The following is a 17,550-nucleotide window of genomic DNA, read 5'->3' as shown; positions in this document are numbered from 1 at the left end:
TTTCCTTCTTAATTATTTTGTACGATAGAGCATAATTATTATGGATTAAGACTACCCGAAAAATAAACTTATGGTAAAAAAGATTAATCGAGTGGCTACGAGTTTTGGAGATAAAATTCTAATTCTTATCCTTCAAAAAATAGACTTATATATATCAAATAATAAAAAATCATTCAAAACGGATAATTTATCGCGAGCTAATATACTCACTTATCATTTGAAAAGCAGCTAATAATAATTTAATTAATTAGTGTTATTTTTGTTCTTATCTCAATTTTAGTTGGAAATAGGGATATTAATTTTTTTCAAATAGCTACGCCTGAGGAGTCATTTAAATCAAATGTAGATAAAGAAATAATTACTCGAGTAAAGTTTAAATATAATATTTATTATTTCTCATAATATAAAATATACTCATTATTATTACCCTATCCGTTATTATTTCTAATATTATAACGTAAAAATTGAAGCAAATTGATTTCTTTTAAATTATTAAGCACTATAGTCAATATTTTTTTTCCCTTTTTACTTGAATCGGATTCGGATCCTAATTCGGATCAAATTGGAAGACCGAAACCACCCGTAATTAGGGTTTGAGCCGCTCTTCGCCGTCTCTGTTTCCGCTTCTGCTGCTCGTCAGAGAGAGGAATTCGAGTTTTCCGATCATTGTTAGGGTTAAGATCCCTCGATCTCGTGGGGCTCCTCCTCCCCCTGTCCCGGATGCGCGAACGACGGAAATCCAATGGGAAAATGGAACCCTCGGACGAGGGCGAGGCCGCGCCATCGATTGTCTTCCTCAGCAGTAGCGACGATGAGGAGGCGAACGAGGACCTTAGCCTTGCCATCAAGAAGGCGCGCCAGCGCGAGGCGAAGCGGAAGTGGTCCGAGGGCGCCCTCGGCCCCGGGCCCGTCTCTGCCGTCTCGCTGGCTCACGTCATTGAGATTTCCTCCTCCTCCTCTTCTCCTCAATCCTCAGGCGAGGCGGAGCTTGCCTCTGATCCGACCCCTGCCCCTTCTGCCGGAGGTTTGATGTCTCCCATGGAGGAGACGAAGAACATGCAGAAGAAGCCGAAGAAGAGGAGGAGGAACAAGAAGAAGAAGCAGTTGGAAGAGAAGGAAGTTGTAAGTTTTATGCTTAGTGTAAAAGGCGATTGTTCGTTTCTGATTTTTTTTTTGGTTTTGATTGTATTTTCCGAGATTCAAACATTTAGGAGGAGAATTTACTTGTAGTTTGTATTTCCTTGAATATTTAAAGGTGGTTGGAAGGGATTTAAATTAGGAACTCTTGCTTTAGCTGCAGGTGGATACTATAGTCGAAGAAGAGAAGCCATCGGGGCCGCCAGAGTCTGTGATCACTGAGGTGAATGAAACATCGGACAATCTAGTTTTTCGAAAGCTTCTTGTAAGTCTATATAATTTTCTTTCATTTAACTTTAGTTTCTAAGAGGAAGGTCTGATTTTGATATTACTTCTCATGTTTGTTTTTTTTTTTTATAAGCGTGGGCCAAGATATTTCTATCATTGGGAAAACAATGTCGGGGCTTGCTTCAACTGTGGGGAAGAGGGCCATACAGCTGCAAATTGTACAATGGAGAAGCGGCAGAGACCTTGCTTTGTTTGTGGGTTGTTTGGTCATAATGGAAAGCAGTGCTTACAGGTGAGGAACCACACTGTTTTAGGTGCATCTGAGTTAAATAAATGATTAATTGCATTGTGTTTTGACTTTTTTGTTTAAAAATTTCAAATAATAAAAGTGGAACCTGATTAAACAGAGGTTCTTTGATGCGTACTGATTTCTTCAGCCATGTAAGGGTCTATTTTATCTAGACCTGCAGTTGAACTCTTGCTTACAGTCGCTCATTGAGAAAGTGCATTTCATTTTGGCACTTTCTATATCGTGCTGGAAGGATGTAGTGAACTGTCCTTTTTTTAAAGGAAAAATAATAGGTAAATGAAAAACGTTTTGATTTTGTTTAGCATTTATACTGTATGTCTAGAAATGGATGCCATGTGACATATTCTAATGACCTCGGAATCTAATTGGTTTTTATTTTGACCCAAAATCAAAATGCCTTAAATGTCCCTAATCTTCCTTGGTTCTGTCAACAACTTTGTACTGTGAAATTAATTTTCTGAATCGTGTAATTATTTAGGATATACTTGGCTTGTTTGTTTTTCGTTTTCCTCCATTGGGTTCTTTTCTAGTGGGATTTAAATTGTTTCACATGTGGATCTCAATGGAAAAGAAGTTAATGTAATTAAATCCTAGGTAGTGCTTTGTAGTAGATTGAAGGGGAAAGAGGAGGAAGATAGAGAAGAGATGAGGGGAGATGGGAGGAAGAAGAAAGGAGAGGAGAGGTGGGGACACGTGGGAGTTGGAGGAGAAACTATGAAGCATGGATGCTTCAAAATGTTTGCTGAATCTTTGTCATGTCCATGTCAAACACCTGACTGGATTCCTCTCAACTTGTGTCAAGTAATTGAAAATATATTAAGATTTTTGTCCCTTTTGACACTTATGTCTGTTTATATATTGCATGTGTGGAATGTTCATGTTATCAATATAAGACGTCACTGCATGAACTGGACTGTTGACTTCTCCTTAATGTTTTGCCTATGTTTTTACTCGTATGATTGGAATGCTATGCTTCTTATGAATTTAATATGTTGGTTGTAGAATATTTAAACTGTGTGAAGTAACAGGTATAATAACCGAGGTTTGCAATACCGACTCTTACCGCTCGATACGAGCTGTACATATCGGTCCAACAAGGGACTGGTACGCAGACCGCCCTCTACCAGGTGGTACCATAACCTGACCCCGTATCAAGTGATATGGGGTATGTATCGGGCGGTAACGGTCGAAATCCGACCGTTGCCGACCTGTACTGATCGTTAACGAGTGGATTTCGACCATTATCGATCAAGGGTTGAGATCGACCTATTTCAAACAGTCAAATTGACTGTTTGAACCAGAGAAAAGGGTTGTTCCTCCTCTCTCTTCAACTCATATCACTCTCTTAATCTCTTCAACTTCCTCATACCCATTCTCACTCACATCTAACAATTCAAATTATTTATTTGTAGATAATTCAATATTAATGGAAGCACGGTTCAGAACGTACCACAAAATTACTCCTCAAAGTCTAAAAAAAATATATGTCATTATTCTTTCCTAATTTAGATTATTTTTTTGCTAAAATTATACTAAATTCATATTTATTTTCAACTTAAAAACTCTAATCTATTTTTTTATTTTCAGGTATTTTTGGAGCTAGTTTTGAATTTTTTTGGGTGTTCTATCAGTATGCCCTAGTGTACAGTCGGTACGTCTCGGTATGTACCGTACTGACTATTGGTCGGTACACTGGTATGGATCGAAATTACAAACCTTGATAATAACATATGAAAAATATACATGTGGTTACTGTGTTCATGCCATGTTGTTCCTCACTTTTAAAAGATTAATCATGTTGGCATGTCTACATCGATATATAAGTCTCTTGTTGGTGTCCATGCTTTATAGTGGACTAGAGTGGAGAGGAGGCACGGAGAAAGAGGAGATGAGGGTTTGCAGTAAAGGAGGAATGCAGGAGGAAGAGGATTTGGGTGTAAGGGAAAAGAAAGGGAGGGATCTCTGGTGTTGGATGATGTTGGATGTCAATGGAGAAGCGTTGGAGTGGTTGTGGAGAGGACATAAAGAGGACTTAGTCCTCTGACATGCTCAAAGCCCATTGCTGAAAACAGATTAAATAATAAAGACTTCTTGAAGTTTTCTTTTTCCTCCATTAAAGTTGGCATTTGCAAGGTTGAAAGTACTAATCTTATGTTGGTCAAACATCAAAATCCAAGGCTTTGCACGGGCAAAGTATCCCATGGGATCCAAGTTAGCCAAACAGGCATAATTTTCTAATCTGCTATTTGAAATATATAATGCTTGTTTACCATTTAAGCTGACAAAATATTGCATTTCCATTCTCATAGTATTTTCAATCTTCATATCAGTTTGGATGAGCTCTTGTAATGTTTGGTAGTTCTGCTATTTTTTACATTCTTTATCTAGTCTAAATATGAGCTCTTGCTAGGTAATATCTCATATCAGTTTGGATAAGCTGACAAAATGTGTAAATTCTCATATTGGTTTGAATGAGCTCTTGTTATATTTGGTAGTTCGGTTATTTTTTACATTATTTATCTAGTTTATAAATCTTAACTAGATGCTTTAGATTTTTTAGTTATGCATATTAACTCTTCTTAATCACATAATTTTTTTTTCTGCAATGAGTTCTTGCTTTGTGCTTTTTCTTGGGTTTGAAAATGTGATGTTCTCTTCTTTCTACATAGATTTTTGCTAACACTGTACTTCATTGTTTCAATTCTGCTTTTATGTTGATATTGAAAAATCCACAGGGACAAGATTGTTTTGTTTGCAAAAGAAGAGGCCACCATGCAAAAGACTGCCCTTACAAAAATAAAAAGGTTGCTCAGTGTTCAGAAATTTGCCTACGGTGTGGAGAGACAGGACATGTTATGTTGTCATGTAGAAATGATTATTCACCTAATGACTTGAAGGTTAACAGTTCTTCAAAACCTTCCCTATGCATTGATTATCATTTTTTGAATTCTACTTGTGTCGATATACATGCCATAAGAGGGATTAATAAAGCCAAATTTTTTTCGTACAGAATATGATTTATTACTTATGCTTGGTAGATCACCATGATGCGGTTGTTTGAGTTAATTGCTAGAAAGGCTTGAGGGTGCAAATTATCCCAGATATGTTATATCTGATGTCGATCTCATTTGTTTGATAGGAGATGCAATGTTATGTTTGCGGAAAGTATGGTCATCTATGTTGTGTTAACTTCACAGATACTGGTCCAAGAGAATCCTTTTGTTACAATTGTGCTAAGCCTGGCCATACTGGCTTGGTAAGTTGGAAAATTGTACACTTTCATTAAATTGTAAATGTTTTCTCATTTGTTTGACTTGAAATGGCCCCATCTATAACTTTGTTGACTTAGGGGTGTGCAAAACCACGTGGTGATAGTGTTGCTGTTGATTCACCAGCTGTGTGCTGTATTTGTCATGAAGAAGGACATTTTGCATGAGGTTGCACAAAAAGGACTAAGGTCTATCAAATTTCTAATGTACTTAGAAGTTAATTGTTTTATTTGTCTATTTAGGATTCTAATTTGTGTTAGTTTTGCAGTCTTCTAGAAAGATGGGCGAATCATTAACACCTCAGACGTTTGACAAGAAGAATAGGAGGTCTAGGGGATTTAAGTCCGTCCCTCGTGATTTTGGTAAAGAACGAAAGAAGAAAAGCTTGGTATATGAAGAAAGAAGGAACATGACAGCCAGTAAGTTGAAAACAAGCGGTGGTTGGATTGTTGATGATCCGGGTGATCTTCCTAAGAAGAAATTCAGAGCGAATAATTATTCATCACCTGTGACAGCAACACAAAGGAGCCAAAGAAATTATTCATCAGGTTTTAGTGGGCATTCTTCAAGTTTTCATACTCCTAAGAGATGGAAGTCTTACACTGGAACTCCCAATTCTCATGCTACAGTAAAGGCCTTGCATCGAGAGTTTTCATCGTAAAGATTTAGTAACTCATTACTATTTTTGTGAGGGCTTAAAGAAGGAAATCATGGGTTCTTTTTCAAATTAGGCAAATCTGCAGAAGTATTCTCTTTGTTTGAAACAAGTGCTCCTGAAGTGATCCTCAATGCCTCCTTGATACAGGGCCTTATCTTGCATTGTTCTTTTAGCAGTTCAGGGGTGCTGTAATTCTTGACAAAGGTAAGCATCTATCATATGCTTTGTTAACTTTCTTGTTCGAAAGTTGAATAGATTTGAAATTGTTATCAAAATATTTGAATTGGGACTAATACAAAATTTTATTTGGAGAGCAAAAAAAGATGCTCGTGAACACATAATAGTTGTATCATTTATGATTTTTACCAGATTGATTCTCTTAGGTTTCCTATTATATTTATTTCGGGGGTTGCTTAATCATTTAGAATATTCGAAACAATGTGTTTGTATGGGTGCAACTTGGAGAATACGTTTTGAATGGTGCAAGCGCAAGTCATAAATTTTAGGACTTAGAATTCAGGGAAAAGATATCAAGTGTCATACATGTTGGCTCTAGTTTTCCATTTGTTTGTGGCAGCTTTTGTGTCTCATGAAGTTGTTTTCCATTGCTCTAAGTTCTAGATTGGACAAACTATAGTTGCTACTGTGAATGTGTTTCTCTTATCAAACATGTATATTGAGTTGTTCATCATGTATATATTATTTTGTAAGGAAACAAAGGCACCAAAACTGGAGCATCAGGATTTTACAGATCGAAGGTTACTTTTATTGTCTGTTTAGTGTGTATACCATGTGTTATTTCTGCAAATGATTGCAGACTGGTGAAGACACAACAAGTTCATATCCCCATTCGATTTATTCATTTCAATATCTCCTAATATTCTCAGATTGTAAAATCAAATTATTGGAAGTATTACTAATGTCATCAATAATTTTTTTTATCGAGAACATTGGTGACAGATTGTTGAAGTGGACTGCATCAATGAATAGAGTAATGAGAAGATTGGATTAAATGGCTAATATAAGTACATTACAGGAAAGATATTGTGGTTATGTTTTCATATCATATGGTTATTATAGTTTATTAGAAACCACATGGTGTGAACCAGTCATCTGTTCAATCCTTTGATCGTTTAGGTTGGTTGAGGGCCTTAATACTAAGCATACTAGAGATTTGCATGTACAAGAACACGTGAGTATGTTCGAAACAGGGGAAGCTATCACACAAATGCCTAAAAAATTAGGAATTAGAAAAAGATGGTGCAGATTCACTCTAAATATGACCACAGAATCCTCACTCAAAGAACAGCTGGCAGTCTGTGTATGATGTGATGTGTTTTGTTGGATGTAGGTAATGGAATGAGATGATGCGCAAAGGCACTTCCCCAAGGAATGAACTTCTGAGTACTATCTTTTGTTGGCTTGACTTACATGGCTTCCAGGTTTGTTGGGGAGATTCTTATCCTAATGCATTTATACAGCGTTTTTGTAATTTTGTTGTCCTCTAATCAGATGCAAGGAGTCTATGCATGCATTAGAAACTCAGAACTTGTACTGGGTAACTTATCAATGTTAACTTTTACTGTTACAAGAATTTTTGCAACTTCTTGGTCCCATCTGTCTACAATTTTAACTTCATCAAATTTCCTTGGAGCCTTTATAGGCTGGTTCATGATTACTTGATCAACTGTGTTGCTTATAACTTTGTACTTCCTCAACAAAGAAATTTTTGTGTAGATTCTACTGTGATGAACAGAATCTTTGTATATGCTTGGGCCTCTAAAGGTACAGAAAGAAAAAAGATCGTCTACCTTATCTGGTAGACTTTGTGCAAGAAAGAGCTAGGAACTTTTGCTTTTACTGTCACCATTTGTTTACCTTCTCTTGTCAGATGATGAAGGCTTATTGGCTGGAATAGCTTGTTGGTACTTGGAACATTTCCTGCATTCTTCATTGTTCATGATTCCTGCCAGAATCAAGGGAGCTGATTCTTTAGTCTTTGAAGAAGTTTGTTTTCTTATATGCAGACTCATTGTTTTGCTTATCATTCATTACCTCGACTTGAAGCTTCTGATTCCTAAAAGTTTCTTTTGGTGTCAACTTTAAGCAGTTTATTCCTGTAATGCCTATGATTACTCTCTGTTGTTGTATTCCTTCGTTCTTGAGTTCACCTCATGTTTATTCACAGGTTAGTTCCATCTGTGGTTTGGTTTTTGGGGAAGGATTCGTTACACTCTGGTTGAAAATTTATTGAGAAGCTTCTCAATAAATTTTCAAGAGAGCGATTCATCATCTTTGTTTAGACATATGTTTGTGAATGATAAATACTAAAAAAATATAATTTAGTACCCAAATATTTTCAAAGTTTTTTTTTTTTTCAAAAGTGACTCGTATATTATATGTCATAATCTGAAGTAGTAGATCTTGAGACCCCAAACAAATGAATCACTACTTTGAAAAATAAATTGATCGCATGTGAGGCATCAAAAGAATTTTATAAGGTATGAAGTGAGTCATATTTGAGAATCTATCAACAATCACTAGAATGCAATCATATCCATGATTGGTATAAACAATATTTTATATTTCTCCTTTTGCTTTTTAATAAATATAATATTTTTATACAAATCTAGTAATATCTCCTTTGGTGTTAAGCCAAAAGTATCTCTTAACTGGTGTTTTTATTTTGTCACACCCAAAATGTCCTCCAAGCTTACCAAAATGTAATTCTCTCATGACAAATATTTGTAAAGAACCTTTTGGTAAATAAATATGTTTTCTTTGAAAACATAGCCATTCATAATTGTGTAATCACCAATATTTTCCTCATCTAACTTTTGTAAGACTTTACAGAAGAAAGGCTCAGCTACATATTTTTTTAGTATAAGATCAAACCCTACAATCTAATAAGAAAAGTAATCAACAAGTTGTACTTCTTACTCAAGGCTTTTTTTTATGTCTTAAGAAACCTTAAAGCTTAATGGTCTGAATATAAAATAAACTCTACTTCGATAGGATAACCTTGCCAATGTCGTAATACTTGAATTACCATACATAATTCTTTGTCGTATGTTAAATATTTCAACCAAGCATCACTTAGTTTCTCATTGAAATAAGCAATACTTTACCTTCTTATATTAGGATAGCCTCTTTTTCAATGCCAGAAGTATCACACTTGAAAAGTCTTGGAGAAGTTGAGCAATGTTAATACTGATGCTTTCACAAGTCTTTTCTTCAATAATTTTAATTTTTTTTTAGTTTTGTTGGTTTATATAAACTCTGTGCTCTTAAGACATCCATAATGGAAGCTACAATAATACGAAAATTTTTAATAACCTATTGATAAAATGATGTCAAGCATAAAAGCTTCAAATATGTGTGAAAATAAAAAATAGTTTATCATCTTTTCCTCATTCATTTATAAGTCACCTACACACCACATAACCTAAAAATATAACTTTATCTGTTATAAAACAAATGTTTTTAGATTGATGTATAGTTGGTTTTTGTGGAACACCTTGAACATATTTTTTAAGTGCTCTAGATGATATAATTTTTTAAGTTACAATACTCATCCAAATTAAGTGAGCCTACAAATTCTATGATATTAACTTAAAAGACTCCTCCTATCTGGCCCTTCAAAAGCTATCATCAATTGATTCATGCCCAATGATCATCAACAGGAGCCATAGAATTTGCTGCAAGAATACAGTAGCATTATTGCTATGCTTACTCCTTGCACCTATTAAATTACTCCCTTGTCTTGGAAGATCAATCATCATCTGCACCTGTAAATTAATTTTGTCACCATGTATACTTTGTCAATGAGCCATTGAGAATCCAAAATAAATTCATCACAGTTTGATAGTGTCACGAACAAAGGTCGACACTAAGAGGAAGAGTGAATTAGTGCAGCGGTATTGTCTCATACTATTTTAATTGTCTCATCCTGATCGAAACATCCTACGTCACTTAAAACGTAGATCAAATCATAAATACTATCAATTGGTCTCATCATAAAAAATACGAGATTCAACAAATATATGCCTAATAATTTGATAAAAACTTTTAGTAGAGAATTCAAAATCATGCACCAACTTTTTTTTTTTTTTTGTTAGATAGTTGTTAGACAGAGCTTTCTAATGATACATGACACACGTTTGATACCAATTTGATGTCGACTAATATTTATGAATTTGATAAAAATTTAAAGACTTTGATGGATATATCTTAAGATGTTGCTCAACTAGGGGCGATGGATGGATGCTACTTGATGTTTGTGTGACCAAGCCAATAATTGATAGGAAAATTCAATCTAAGCAAAACCTATTAAGAATGATCTGTAAAAGTTTTTAGAGAAGCAAAACTGAAAGATTGTTTCTTTTGAGCTTCCATTATAATGACAAATATATCTTAATAAAAAATATATTTTCAAGTAGTCAACACACTATTAACTAAAAGACTTTTAATGAGAGCAATAAAATGACTACAGAAGTATAATAATAATAATAATAATAATAATAATAATAATAATAATAATAATAATAATAATAATAATAAGACTCTAAAATATAATTAATTAGTAGTAATATAAAATTAGATTATGTTCGGAGGAAGCATCCAAATCTCTCAAAAAAAAAATCCAATTCTAAGGACTTGATGCCATTCTAAGGTTCTAAGAAGTGGGTTATGTGTTCTTTAGGAAATTGATTAGATCGACAAGACTTGATGAGTAAATCAATATAAAATATTATTGATATGAGTTTTATTTATAAAATACCTAAGATATTTGTTTGATAGTGATAGTGTATATTGAAAATTTTATTTGATTTATTTTAGTAATATTTATTTATTACCTTAGCCATAAAAATTTTGAGAGATTATCGTAATTTCGAATTTTATTTTCGTTATTTATTTTTTAAAAAATATTTATGAATGAGAAATATTTATGATATATTAATATATATATATATATATATATATATATATATATATATATATATATATATTACAAAAAAAATTGTTAGGATAAATAACACCAAGGAAAAAGAAGGAAGTGTAGCGATTCAATCCACCGTGTGCGGTTGACAGAAGAAGAAGAAGAAAGACGCCCGTGTTCACCTCGTTTCCGGCCGGCCCGAAATGTTCTCCCAACTCCTCTCCTCCCCGCCGGTCCCACCGGCGTCATCGCGCGCCGGCGCGGTGGCGTGCCGCCTCTCCCACATTGCGACGCGCCCGCTCACCCCTTCTCCGCTCCCCACCGTGAGTTCTCTCTCTACGCCTTGATTTTTGGGGCGGCACGCCCCTGAGGAGTCCAAGAAAAGGCGTTCCGCTCTCGGAAAAAGAGAGAAAGAACGGTTTGTTTTGTAACTTTTTCGGTAGAAAAACCTTCTTGCAACTCGAAAAAGTTGCTTTAGAAAGGTAACGATCTTTTCTTTCCCCCTTTTCTTTTTCTTGGTTTCTTAAGGTCGTCATCTTCAACGAAATCTCTTTTGGTGTTCCAAGAAATGGGTCCACTTTTCTTCCTTTTTTATTTTCTCTCTTTTTGAAGTCATTTTATGCTTCTTTTTTTAGCTTCAATTTCGTGCAAATGAATCATTCGTATAATTATTTCTCCTCGCGTAGAACACGATATGTAGATCCCGGAAGCCTTAAAATCTGTAGGTAATCGAAATTCTGAATCGAGTCTTAACGTCATTGCGGCAATGACGGTTTGCTTTTGCTTTTTCTTGGACCTTCATGGCTTATTCACCTCAACCGATTAAATCATTTTAACCAGTGCCCGCTGAGTTGCACCTTGTTTTTTCTTATCATCTTCACTCAAAAGATGCGCAATATTCAAATATCAGAAAATTAACTTCCATTCTTTATCTTTAATTTTTAACTTAATTTTATTGAATTTGTAAAGGTTATGAAAGGAAAAAGGGTGCAAATTCCCCTGACAAATGATGAATTATGTCTTATGAGTTAATTTCTGAAATATAAAATATTAGCCCTTTTTCTTTTTATTTATTTGTCTGCTTTCTGCATAATTTTGGTAGGAACTAGAGACTTATGCTTGTAGCTAACCTTTTAGGATTAAATGGACTTATTGATTTCAAGCCTTGGTTTTCTTTACTTCATCTTCAAAGCATGATGATTCTATTTTTCTCCAGAGAAAAATCCGACTCAATTGTATTGATTATAATGGAAGTGCTTGCACGGTGAGGTTTATGAATGCTGTCTACCATGGACTATCGGTTGGATTGGTTCGAATCAACCAAATGAAGGGAAATCCCCCAGGAGCAATTAGGAGAAGCAGCAGTGCCGAGGGACAAGAGGACAGTGACAAAGATGATGAGGATATCACTGATGATGCCCTTCGAGCTACCATCAAACAGAGCAAGAAGGTCTTGGAAATACAGAAGAACCTGCTGCGACAGGTTTTCTCTTATTTCTTGACTTGAATCTTTTCTCTAAATTCAATATGGTCGTGCCTGAACATATCTGTATTCTTGGTTCGATGTATTGTCTTATGTCAGACTACTTCTTGGGGTCTCCCAACTTGACTAGTTGTATTTGGACAAACATGTGTTTCTATATTCTTTGTACATACCATGACAGCATTGTTATTATTTAGGGATGGTTTGGCTTAGAAACTAATCAGAAAATAAGTACATCTATTTTGATATCATAAGTGCCTTAAAAGTTGAAGATACTCTCTCTAACATGCTACTAAACCAGTTCTATGTTTATTTACACCTTATCATTCATAGTTTACATTCTTCTTTCATATCTGAGATAAGTTATATAATTGAGTTTCTTTTCGATTGACTGACTGGGGATTTGTTATGCTTCCTCCGCTAAAGCACAACCCAAACTTCCTTGTTGATATCACCAATTATGTTCAGTGACTCCATAGATTTTGCTCTCTGTTTTATACTAAATTTGATACAAATGCTAAACTTCCTGAACTTTAATGCAGATTGTTGAAAGGAGAAAATTTGTATCATCTATAAAAGATAATTTTGTTACAAAAGAAGAGGAAACAGTTTCTTACAATCAGAATTATAGTTCTTTCTCGAACATGGATATAGATAATGATGAAGATTTTGATAGGACAAACAACCCTTGGAGTTACTCTGACAATTATGCTCAGACAACTGAAGCTGATGTTCTTGATTATGGGGAGGAAACAATAGACGGCATAGAAGTTGAACAATCTGTGGCAGAAACTCTTGGACTGCTAAGAGAAGCCGATTTGGAGCTGTCTCAGCCTCAGGATATGCCTCCAGTTATTTTTGAAGAGTCTGAATATTATACTATGAATGATGAGATCCTTGAGGTCTCTGCAGAAGAGGGTATGCAAGGTTCAAATGAGCAACAAGAGGTGCCACCTGAGGAAGGAATTATGGACTCTGCACCTTTGGCTGGCCCGAATGTCATGAATGTCATCGTGGTGGCTGCAGAATGTGCTCCATGGTCTAAAACAGGCACTTATTTTCCACTATAATTTAATGAAATCATCTCTCATTGATAAGTTTTGCATCTTTATCATTGCAGAAAATCTACTTGATTTCATGTTCTCTTAATTTCTTTTAATCTTTTATTGTAAAGGTGTCTGCCTGTTGGTATCTAACTATTATGTTGAGTTATTTGAACTTTTTTTTTCTTTATACTGACTGTGGTTGATGATTTTTAATAGGTGGGCTTGGAGATGTTGTTGGAGCTTTACCTAAGTCTTTGGCCAGGAGAGGCCATCGAGTTATGGTACTCACTGCTATGACTTGCTATCTCATCATGTTAACTCATGCAAAATAGTGAAATACCATTAGTGAATTCCTGCCTCTGCACATAGCTTGAAGTAGTCAGTTTAGAAGAATGTGAATGTGAAACAAGTTTCAAAATATGTTTCTGAATTTTCTTTTCCATAGGCAGAACAAATTTGATCTGCCTCTGGTGTTGTTCAAAGTTGAAACACTGAGTTGTCTCATTGTCTGATTTTGCATACGATTTGTTGCTTTAGGTAGTGGCACCAAGATATGGCAACTATCCTGAACCTAAGGAAGTAGGAGTTAGGAAAAGGTACAAGGTCGATGGGCAGGTATTCATTTGTTCCATGAGTTTTTGGAGTGAGACATCCTGCAGATATAATATAATTTTCTTATCCTTTCTTCTTGTTTTACAGGACATGGAGGTTACGTATTATCATGCCTTTATTGATCGTGTCGATTTTGTTTTTATCGATAGCCCTGTTTTTCGCCACATTGGAAATGATATATATGGTGGAAACCGACTGGTAAGCCTTGTTCATATTTTGTCTTGCTTCTTTAGACACATTAATCATGATTAGTGTCTCAATTGTTCTGAACACTATATTACATGTACTCAGTTTTTATTGTTTTAGCAATAACAATATTATAAAATCTTTTTTCCATCTAAAATTTCTTTTAATATTTGGAATGCAGGACATTTTGAAAAGGATGATTTTGTTCTGCAAGGCAGCAGTTGAGGTTGGTCATGCTATTTGTAAGCTAATTATAATTAGTGAGACATGGATAACCAAGTACCAATATTTGTTTCTTGGATATATCCAACTATCCTGAAAGATAATGAAATGCACATGATTTCAATTGACAAAGTTCATGGATCATATGGATTGGAAATTGTGAAATAGTTCTAGTCAATTGTGTGTCAATGGTAAACATTCTTTCTTCTTTTTTTTTCTTTTTCTTTTTTTTGAGGGAGAAGCATATGGAGTAGTTGACAACATCAACTAAGGCACTTTTAGAATTTGGGTAGTAAGAATTTCTGGAATGTAAGCAAGCTATGAAGTCACTGTCACATGCATGGGACTTGGAAACAACATGATTAGATGTGGCAACATGACAAATCTTGTAAAAGAAGGATAAGGCACAGCATGATCTTGATAAGTAATATATGTTTTTTTTACATATGTTATTGAAATTTCATACATTGTAGTTTGTATGATATTGATAAATTATGCTCATCATATATGAAACTTATAAGAAGATAACAACCATTAACAATAAGAGCATAACAATCAATATGCCCCTTTTTAACTTAAATGTTGTCTGAAGAAGGCCGTCTAAGTTGTTTCAGGTTCCTTGGCATGTTCCATGTGGTGGCACCTGCTATGGAGATGGGAATCTGGTTTTTGTTGCGAATGATTGGCATACTTCCCTGCTTCCTGTTTATTTGAAGGCATATTACCGTGATAATGGGCTGATGATATATGCTCGCTGTGTCTTGGTGATACACAACATAGCACACCAGGTATATCCTTGGGCATTTATGGTATTCAGTATCAGACAAATTTCTTTTGTTCCTATTTCTTGTATGATGTTCTTATTCTTGGGCTGTTGGGCTTGACCAATTTTTATGTACATCCATAAAATAGTTTATGGCCTATATTGTTTGCCAACTAGACCAACTATTCTGGAACACCAACAACTGAAGAAACACGGACATAGTGGTCAATTAATTAAACCATAATGTTCATAGTGGTCAAGACAATTCAATTCAATTTGAAAACCTTCTGCAGTTGCAAAGAAGAGTTCTCAATCATTGATAATTTCTTTATCACACTATTAAGATAGACAGTATATCCTCGGCCAATACATTATGATATTTATGATATCAACAATAATGAACTTTTTCTGGAGTAGGCAAGTATATTCTTTTGCACCCTTAAACTACTTTAAGGGTGATATGATTTGTTGATTCAAGGCCATAACCTTTTTTTATTTCAAAACAGAATCTTATTTGGTCTTTCTTTATTTCTTTTGGTACTAATTATCTGTACTAACATACCTCTTCTGGAATATTTATAGATCGTTTTTGAAGTCATCCAAAACCCTAATGAATTATTTCCCTTCAATTGATGCTTGATTGTTAGTAACTTTACTTTTCACAAATGTGAAAAGACTTCTTGTTCCTGCTTATATTATTTTCTTCTTTGTTCTACATGAACTATTCCAGCTAAATGTGATGGCATGTTGGATACTCTTCACATACATTCTTGAAAATTGCAGGTTACAAATGAATTCTCGAATCATTTAAATTCAAGGCTGTAGTTGTAGATTGAATATTGAATACTGTAACTTAATCCTTAGTTGTTATTTATTAAGAATTGAAAATTTTAAGCACTCAACCATTAGAAAGTTGTCTACTTGCCATTGAATTAGTTAGAAATTGTAGATAAATAGAATACATGTAGATTTTGTTTGTTATGTCTAAGAAGGACATTATGGTGTCCTTCAAGATTCAACAAAATGGTGACAGAAATGAAACCAAGGTAATTAGACTTGCATAACATCGTCACTTGATTGACCTATAGTGGTTGCTTGGTTTACTTTTCTTTAACATCTATGTAACAATATCTTCTTCCAGTTCAGGATTGGAACCATCTTTTTCCATTTAGAAAATTGATGCAACTTTAAGATTACATTTCCCAATATGTTAATACAGATTTCTCATTCAGGGTCGTGGTCCAATAGACGACTTCTCCTATGTGGATTTGCCAGGCCACTACATGGACTTTTTCAAACTCTACGATCCTGTTGGTGGTGAACATTTTAATATATTTGCAGCTGGTTTAAAAGCTGCTGATCGTTTGGTTACTGTTAGCCATGGTTATGCTTGGGAGTTAAAAACACCTGAAGGTGGTTGGGGACTGCATGGGATCATTAATGACAATGACTGGAAATTCCAAGGAATTGTTAATGGAATCGATACCCGAAGTTGGAATCCGAAGTTTGATATGTACCTACAGTCTGATGGTTACACCAACTACTCTTTGGAAACTCTTCAAATGGGAAAATCCCAATGCAAGGCTGCTCTACAACGTGAGCTTGGTCTGCCTGTCCGTGACAATGTTCCTATCATTTCCTTTATTGGAAGATTAGATGACCAGAAAGGTGTAGATCTCATAGCGGATGCCATGTCATGGCTTGTAGATCAGGATTTACAGTTAATCATGCTGGGCACTGGAAGGCCAGACCTTGAAGATATGCTTCGGAAATTTGAAAGTGAGCGTCATGACAAGGTCAGGGGATGGGTTGGGTTTTCTGTGAAGATGGCTCATCGGTTCACGGCAGGTGCTGATGTGCTACTGATGCCATCGAGATTTGAACCTTGTGGGCTGAACCAACTTTATGCAATGATGTATGGGACTGTGCCCGTTGTGCATGCTGTTGGTGGCCTTAGAGATACTGTAAAACAGTTCGATCCGTTCAATGAGACAGGTCTTGGATGGACCTTCAAGAGGGCAGAGGCGAACAAGATGATTGAGGCACTGGGTCATTGTCTGAACACGTACAGAAACTACAAGAACAGTTGGGAGGGATTACAGAGGCGAGGGATGATGCAAGACCTAAGTTGGGATAATGCTGCTCAGCGCTACGAAGACGTCCTTGTCGCTGCCAAGTACCAATGGTGATTCCATTGCCCTTGTCGGTTCTCTGGTTCACAGCATTTCATTTAGCATCCTGTTGAATTTTCACAACTTGTGGTGAGGCTTCTAAGCAATGGCACAGATGCAAAGTTGTTCTATATCTGTTCTGTTTGGCGATGGCGAGTCCATAAATTGATCACATCTTGGTGATATTTTCTACATCCTTTGGTAATCCATCTCCTCTGTATTGCATGAGGAGTTGACAGCTGATGATTTTTTCTACTGTAAGTAATTCTGGTGTCGGTGTAACATCTTGTGCGGGCTTGCCGATTAGTTCTTTCAAGTAAAAGATGGTGTAAATTGTAAGATCTTGTGCAGGCTTCTGTATGAAATGCTCTAGCTCTTTAGGCTGTAAATTTGGAGCAAAGTTGTTCTATATCTGTTACTGTCTATATTGTTTGCTCATTCTCGTTCCCCCATGTCTCTGCTATGCTGGTCTTTTGTATGTTACCTCATTGAGAGTTCATATGAAGTTGTTATGAGAGAGTTATTT

At 35.4% G+C, this 17,550-nt stretch overlaps 1 protein-coding gene and 1 pseudogene across 3 annotated transcripts; both read left to right on the top strand.

Moving 5' to 3' along the window:
• Window positions 1–610: 610 nt before the first annotated feature.
• Window positions 611–7,277, top strand: LOC135615358 (protein AIR1-like; annotated as a pseudogene).
• A 3,378-nt stretch (window positions 7,278–10,655) lies between these two features.
• LOC135615355 (granule-bound starch synthase 2, chloroplastic/amyloplastic-like) lies at window positions 10,656–17,462 on the top strand. Of its 3 annotated transcripts, none has more exons than XM_065113705.1 (9): window positions 10,656–10,864; window positions 11,758–12,024; window positions 12,567–13,074; window positions 13,287–13,351; window positions 13,608–13,685; window positions 13,770–13,880; window positions 14,050–14,094; window positions 14,705–14,878; window positions 16,086–17,462. In XM_065113705.1, exons 1-9 carry the CDS (start codon window positions 10,745–10,747, stop codon window positions 17,040–17,042), a joined length of 2,325 nt encoding a protein of 774 aa, XP_064969777.1. In that variant the 5' UTR covers window positions 10,656–10,744; the 3' UTR covers window positions 17,043–17,462. The 3 variants fall into 3 exon arrangements, with proteins under 3 accessions (XP_064969777.1, XP_064969778.1, XP_064969779.1); XM_065113706.1 differs by lacking the exon at window positions 10,656–10,864 and adding an exon at window positions 10,871–11,023; XM_065113707.1 differs by lacking the exon at window positions 10,656–10,864 and having other exon boundaries at window positions 11,894–12,024; window positions 12,701–13,074.
• The last annotated feature ends 88 nt before the right edge of the window (window positions 17,463–17,550 follow it).

This window comes from Musa acuminata, chromosome BXJ2-6, assembly GCF_036884655.1.
Source record: "Musa acuminata AAA Group cultivar baxijiao chromosome BXJ2-6, Cavendish_Baxijiao_AAA, whole genome shotgun sequence".
Classification (NCBI taxonomy): Eukaryota; Viridiplantae; Streptophyta; class Magnoliopsida; order Zingiberales; family Musaceae; genus Musa; species Musa acuminata.
This window is presented reverse-complemented; position numbering and strand designations above follow the sequence as displayed.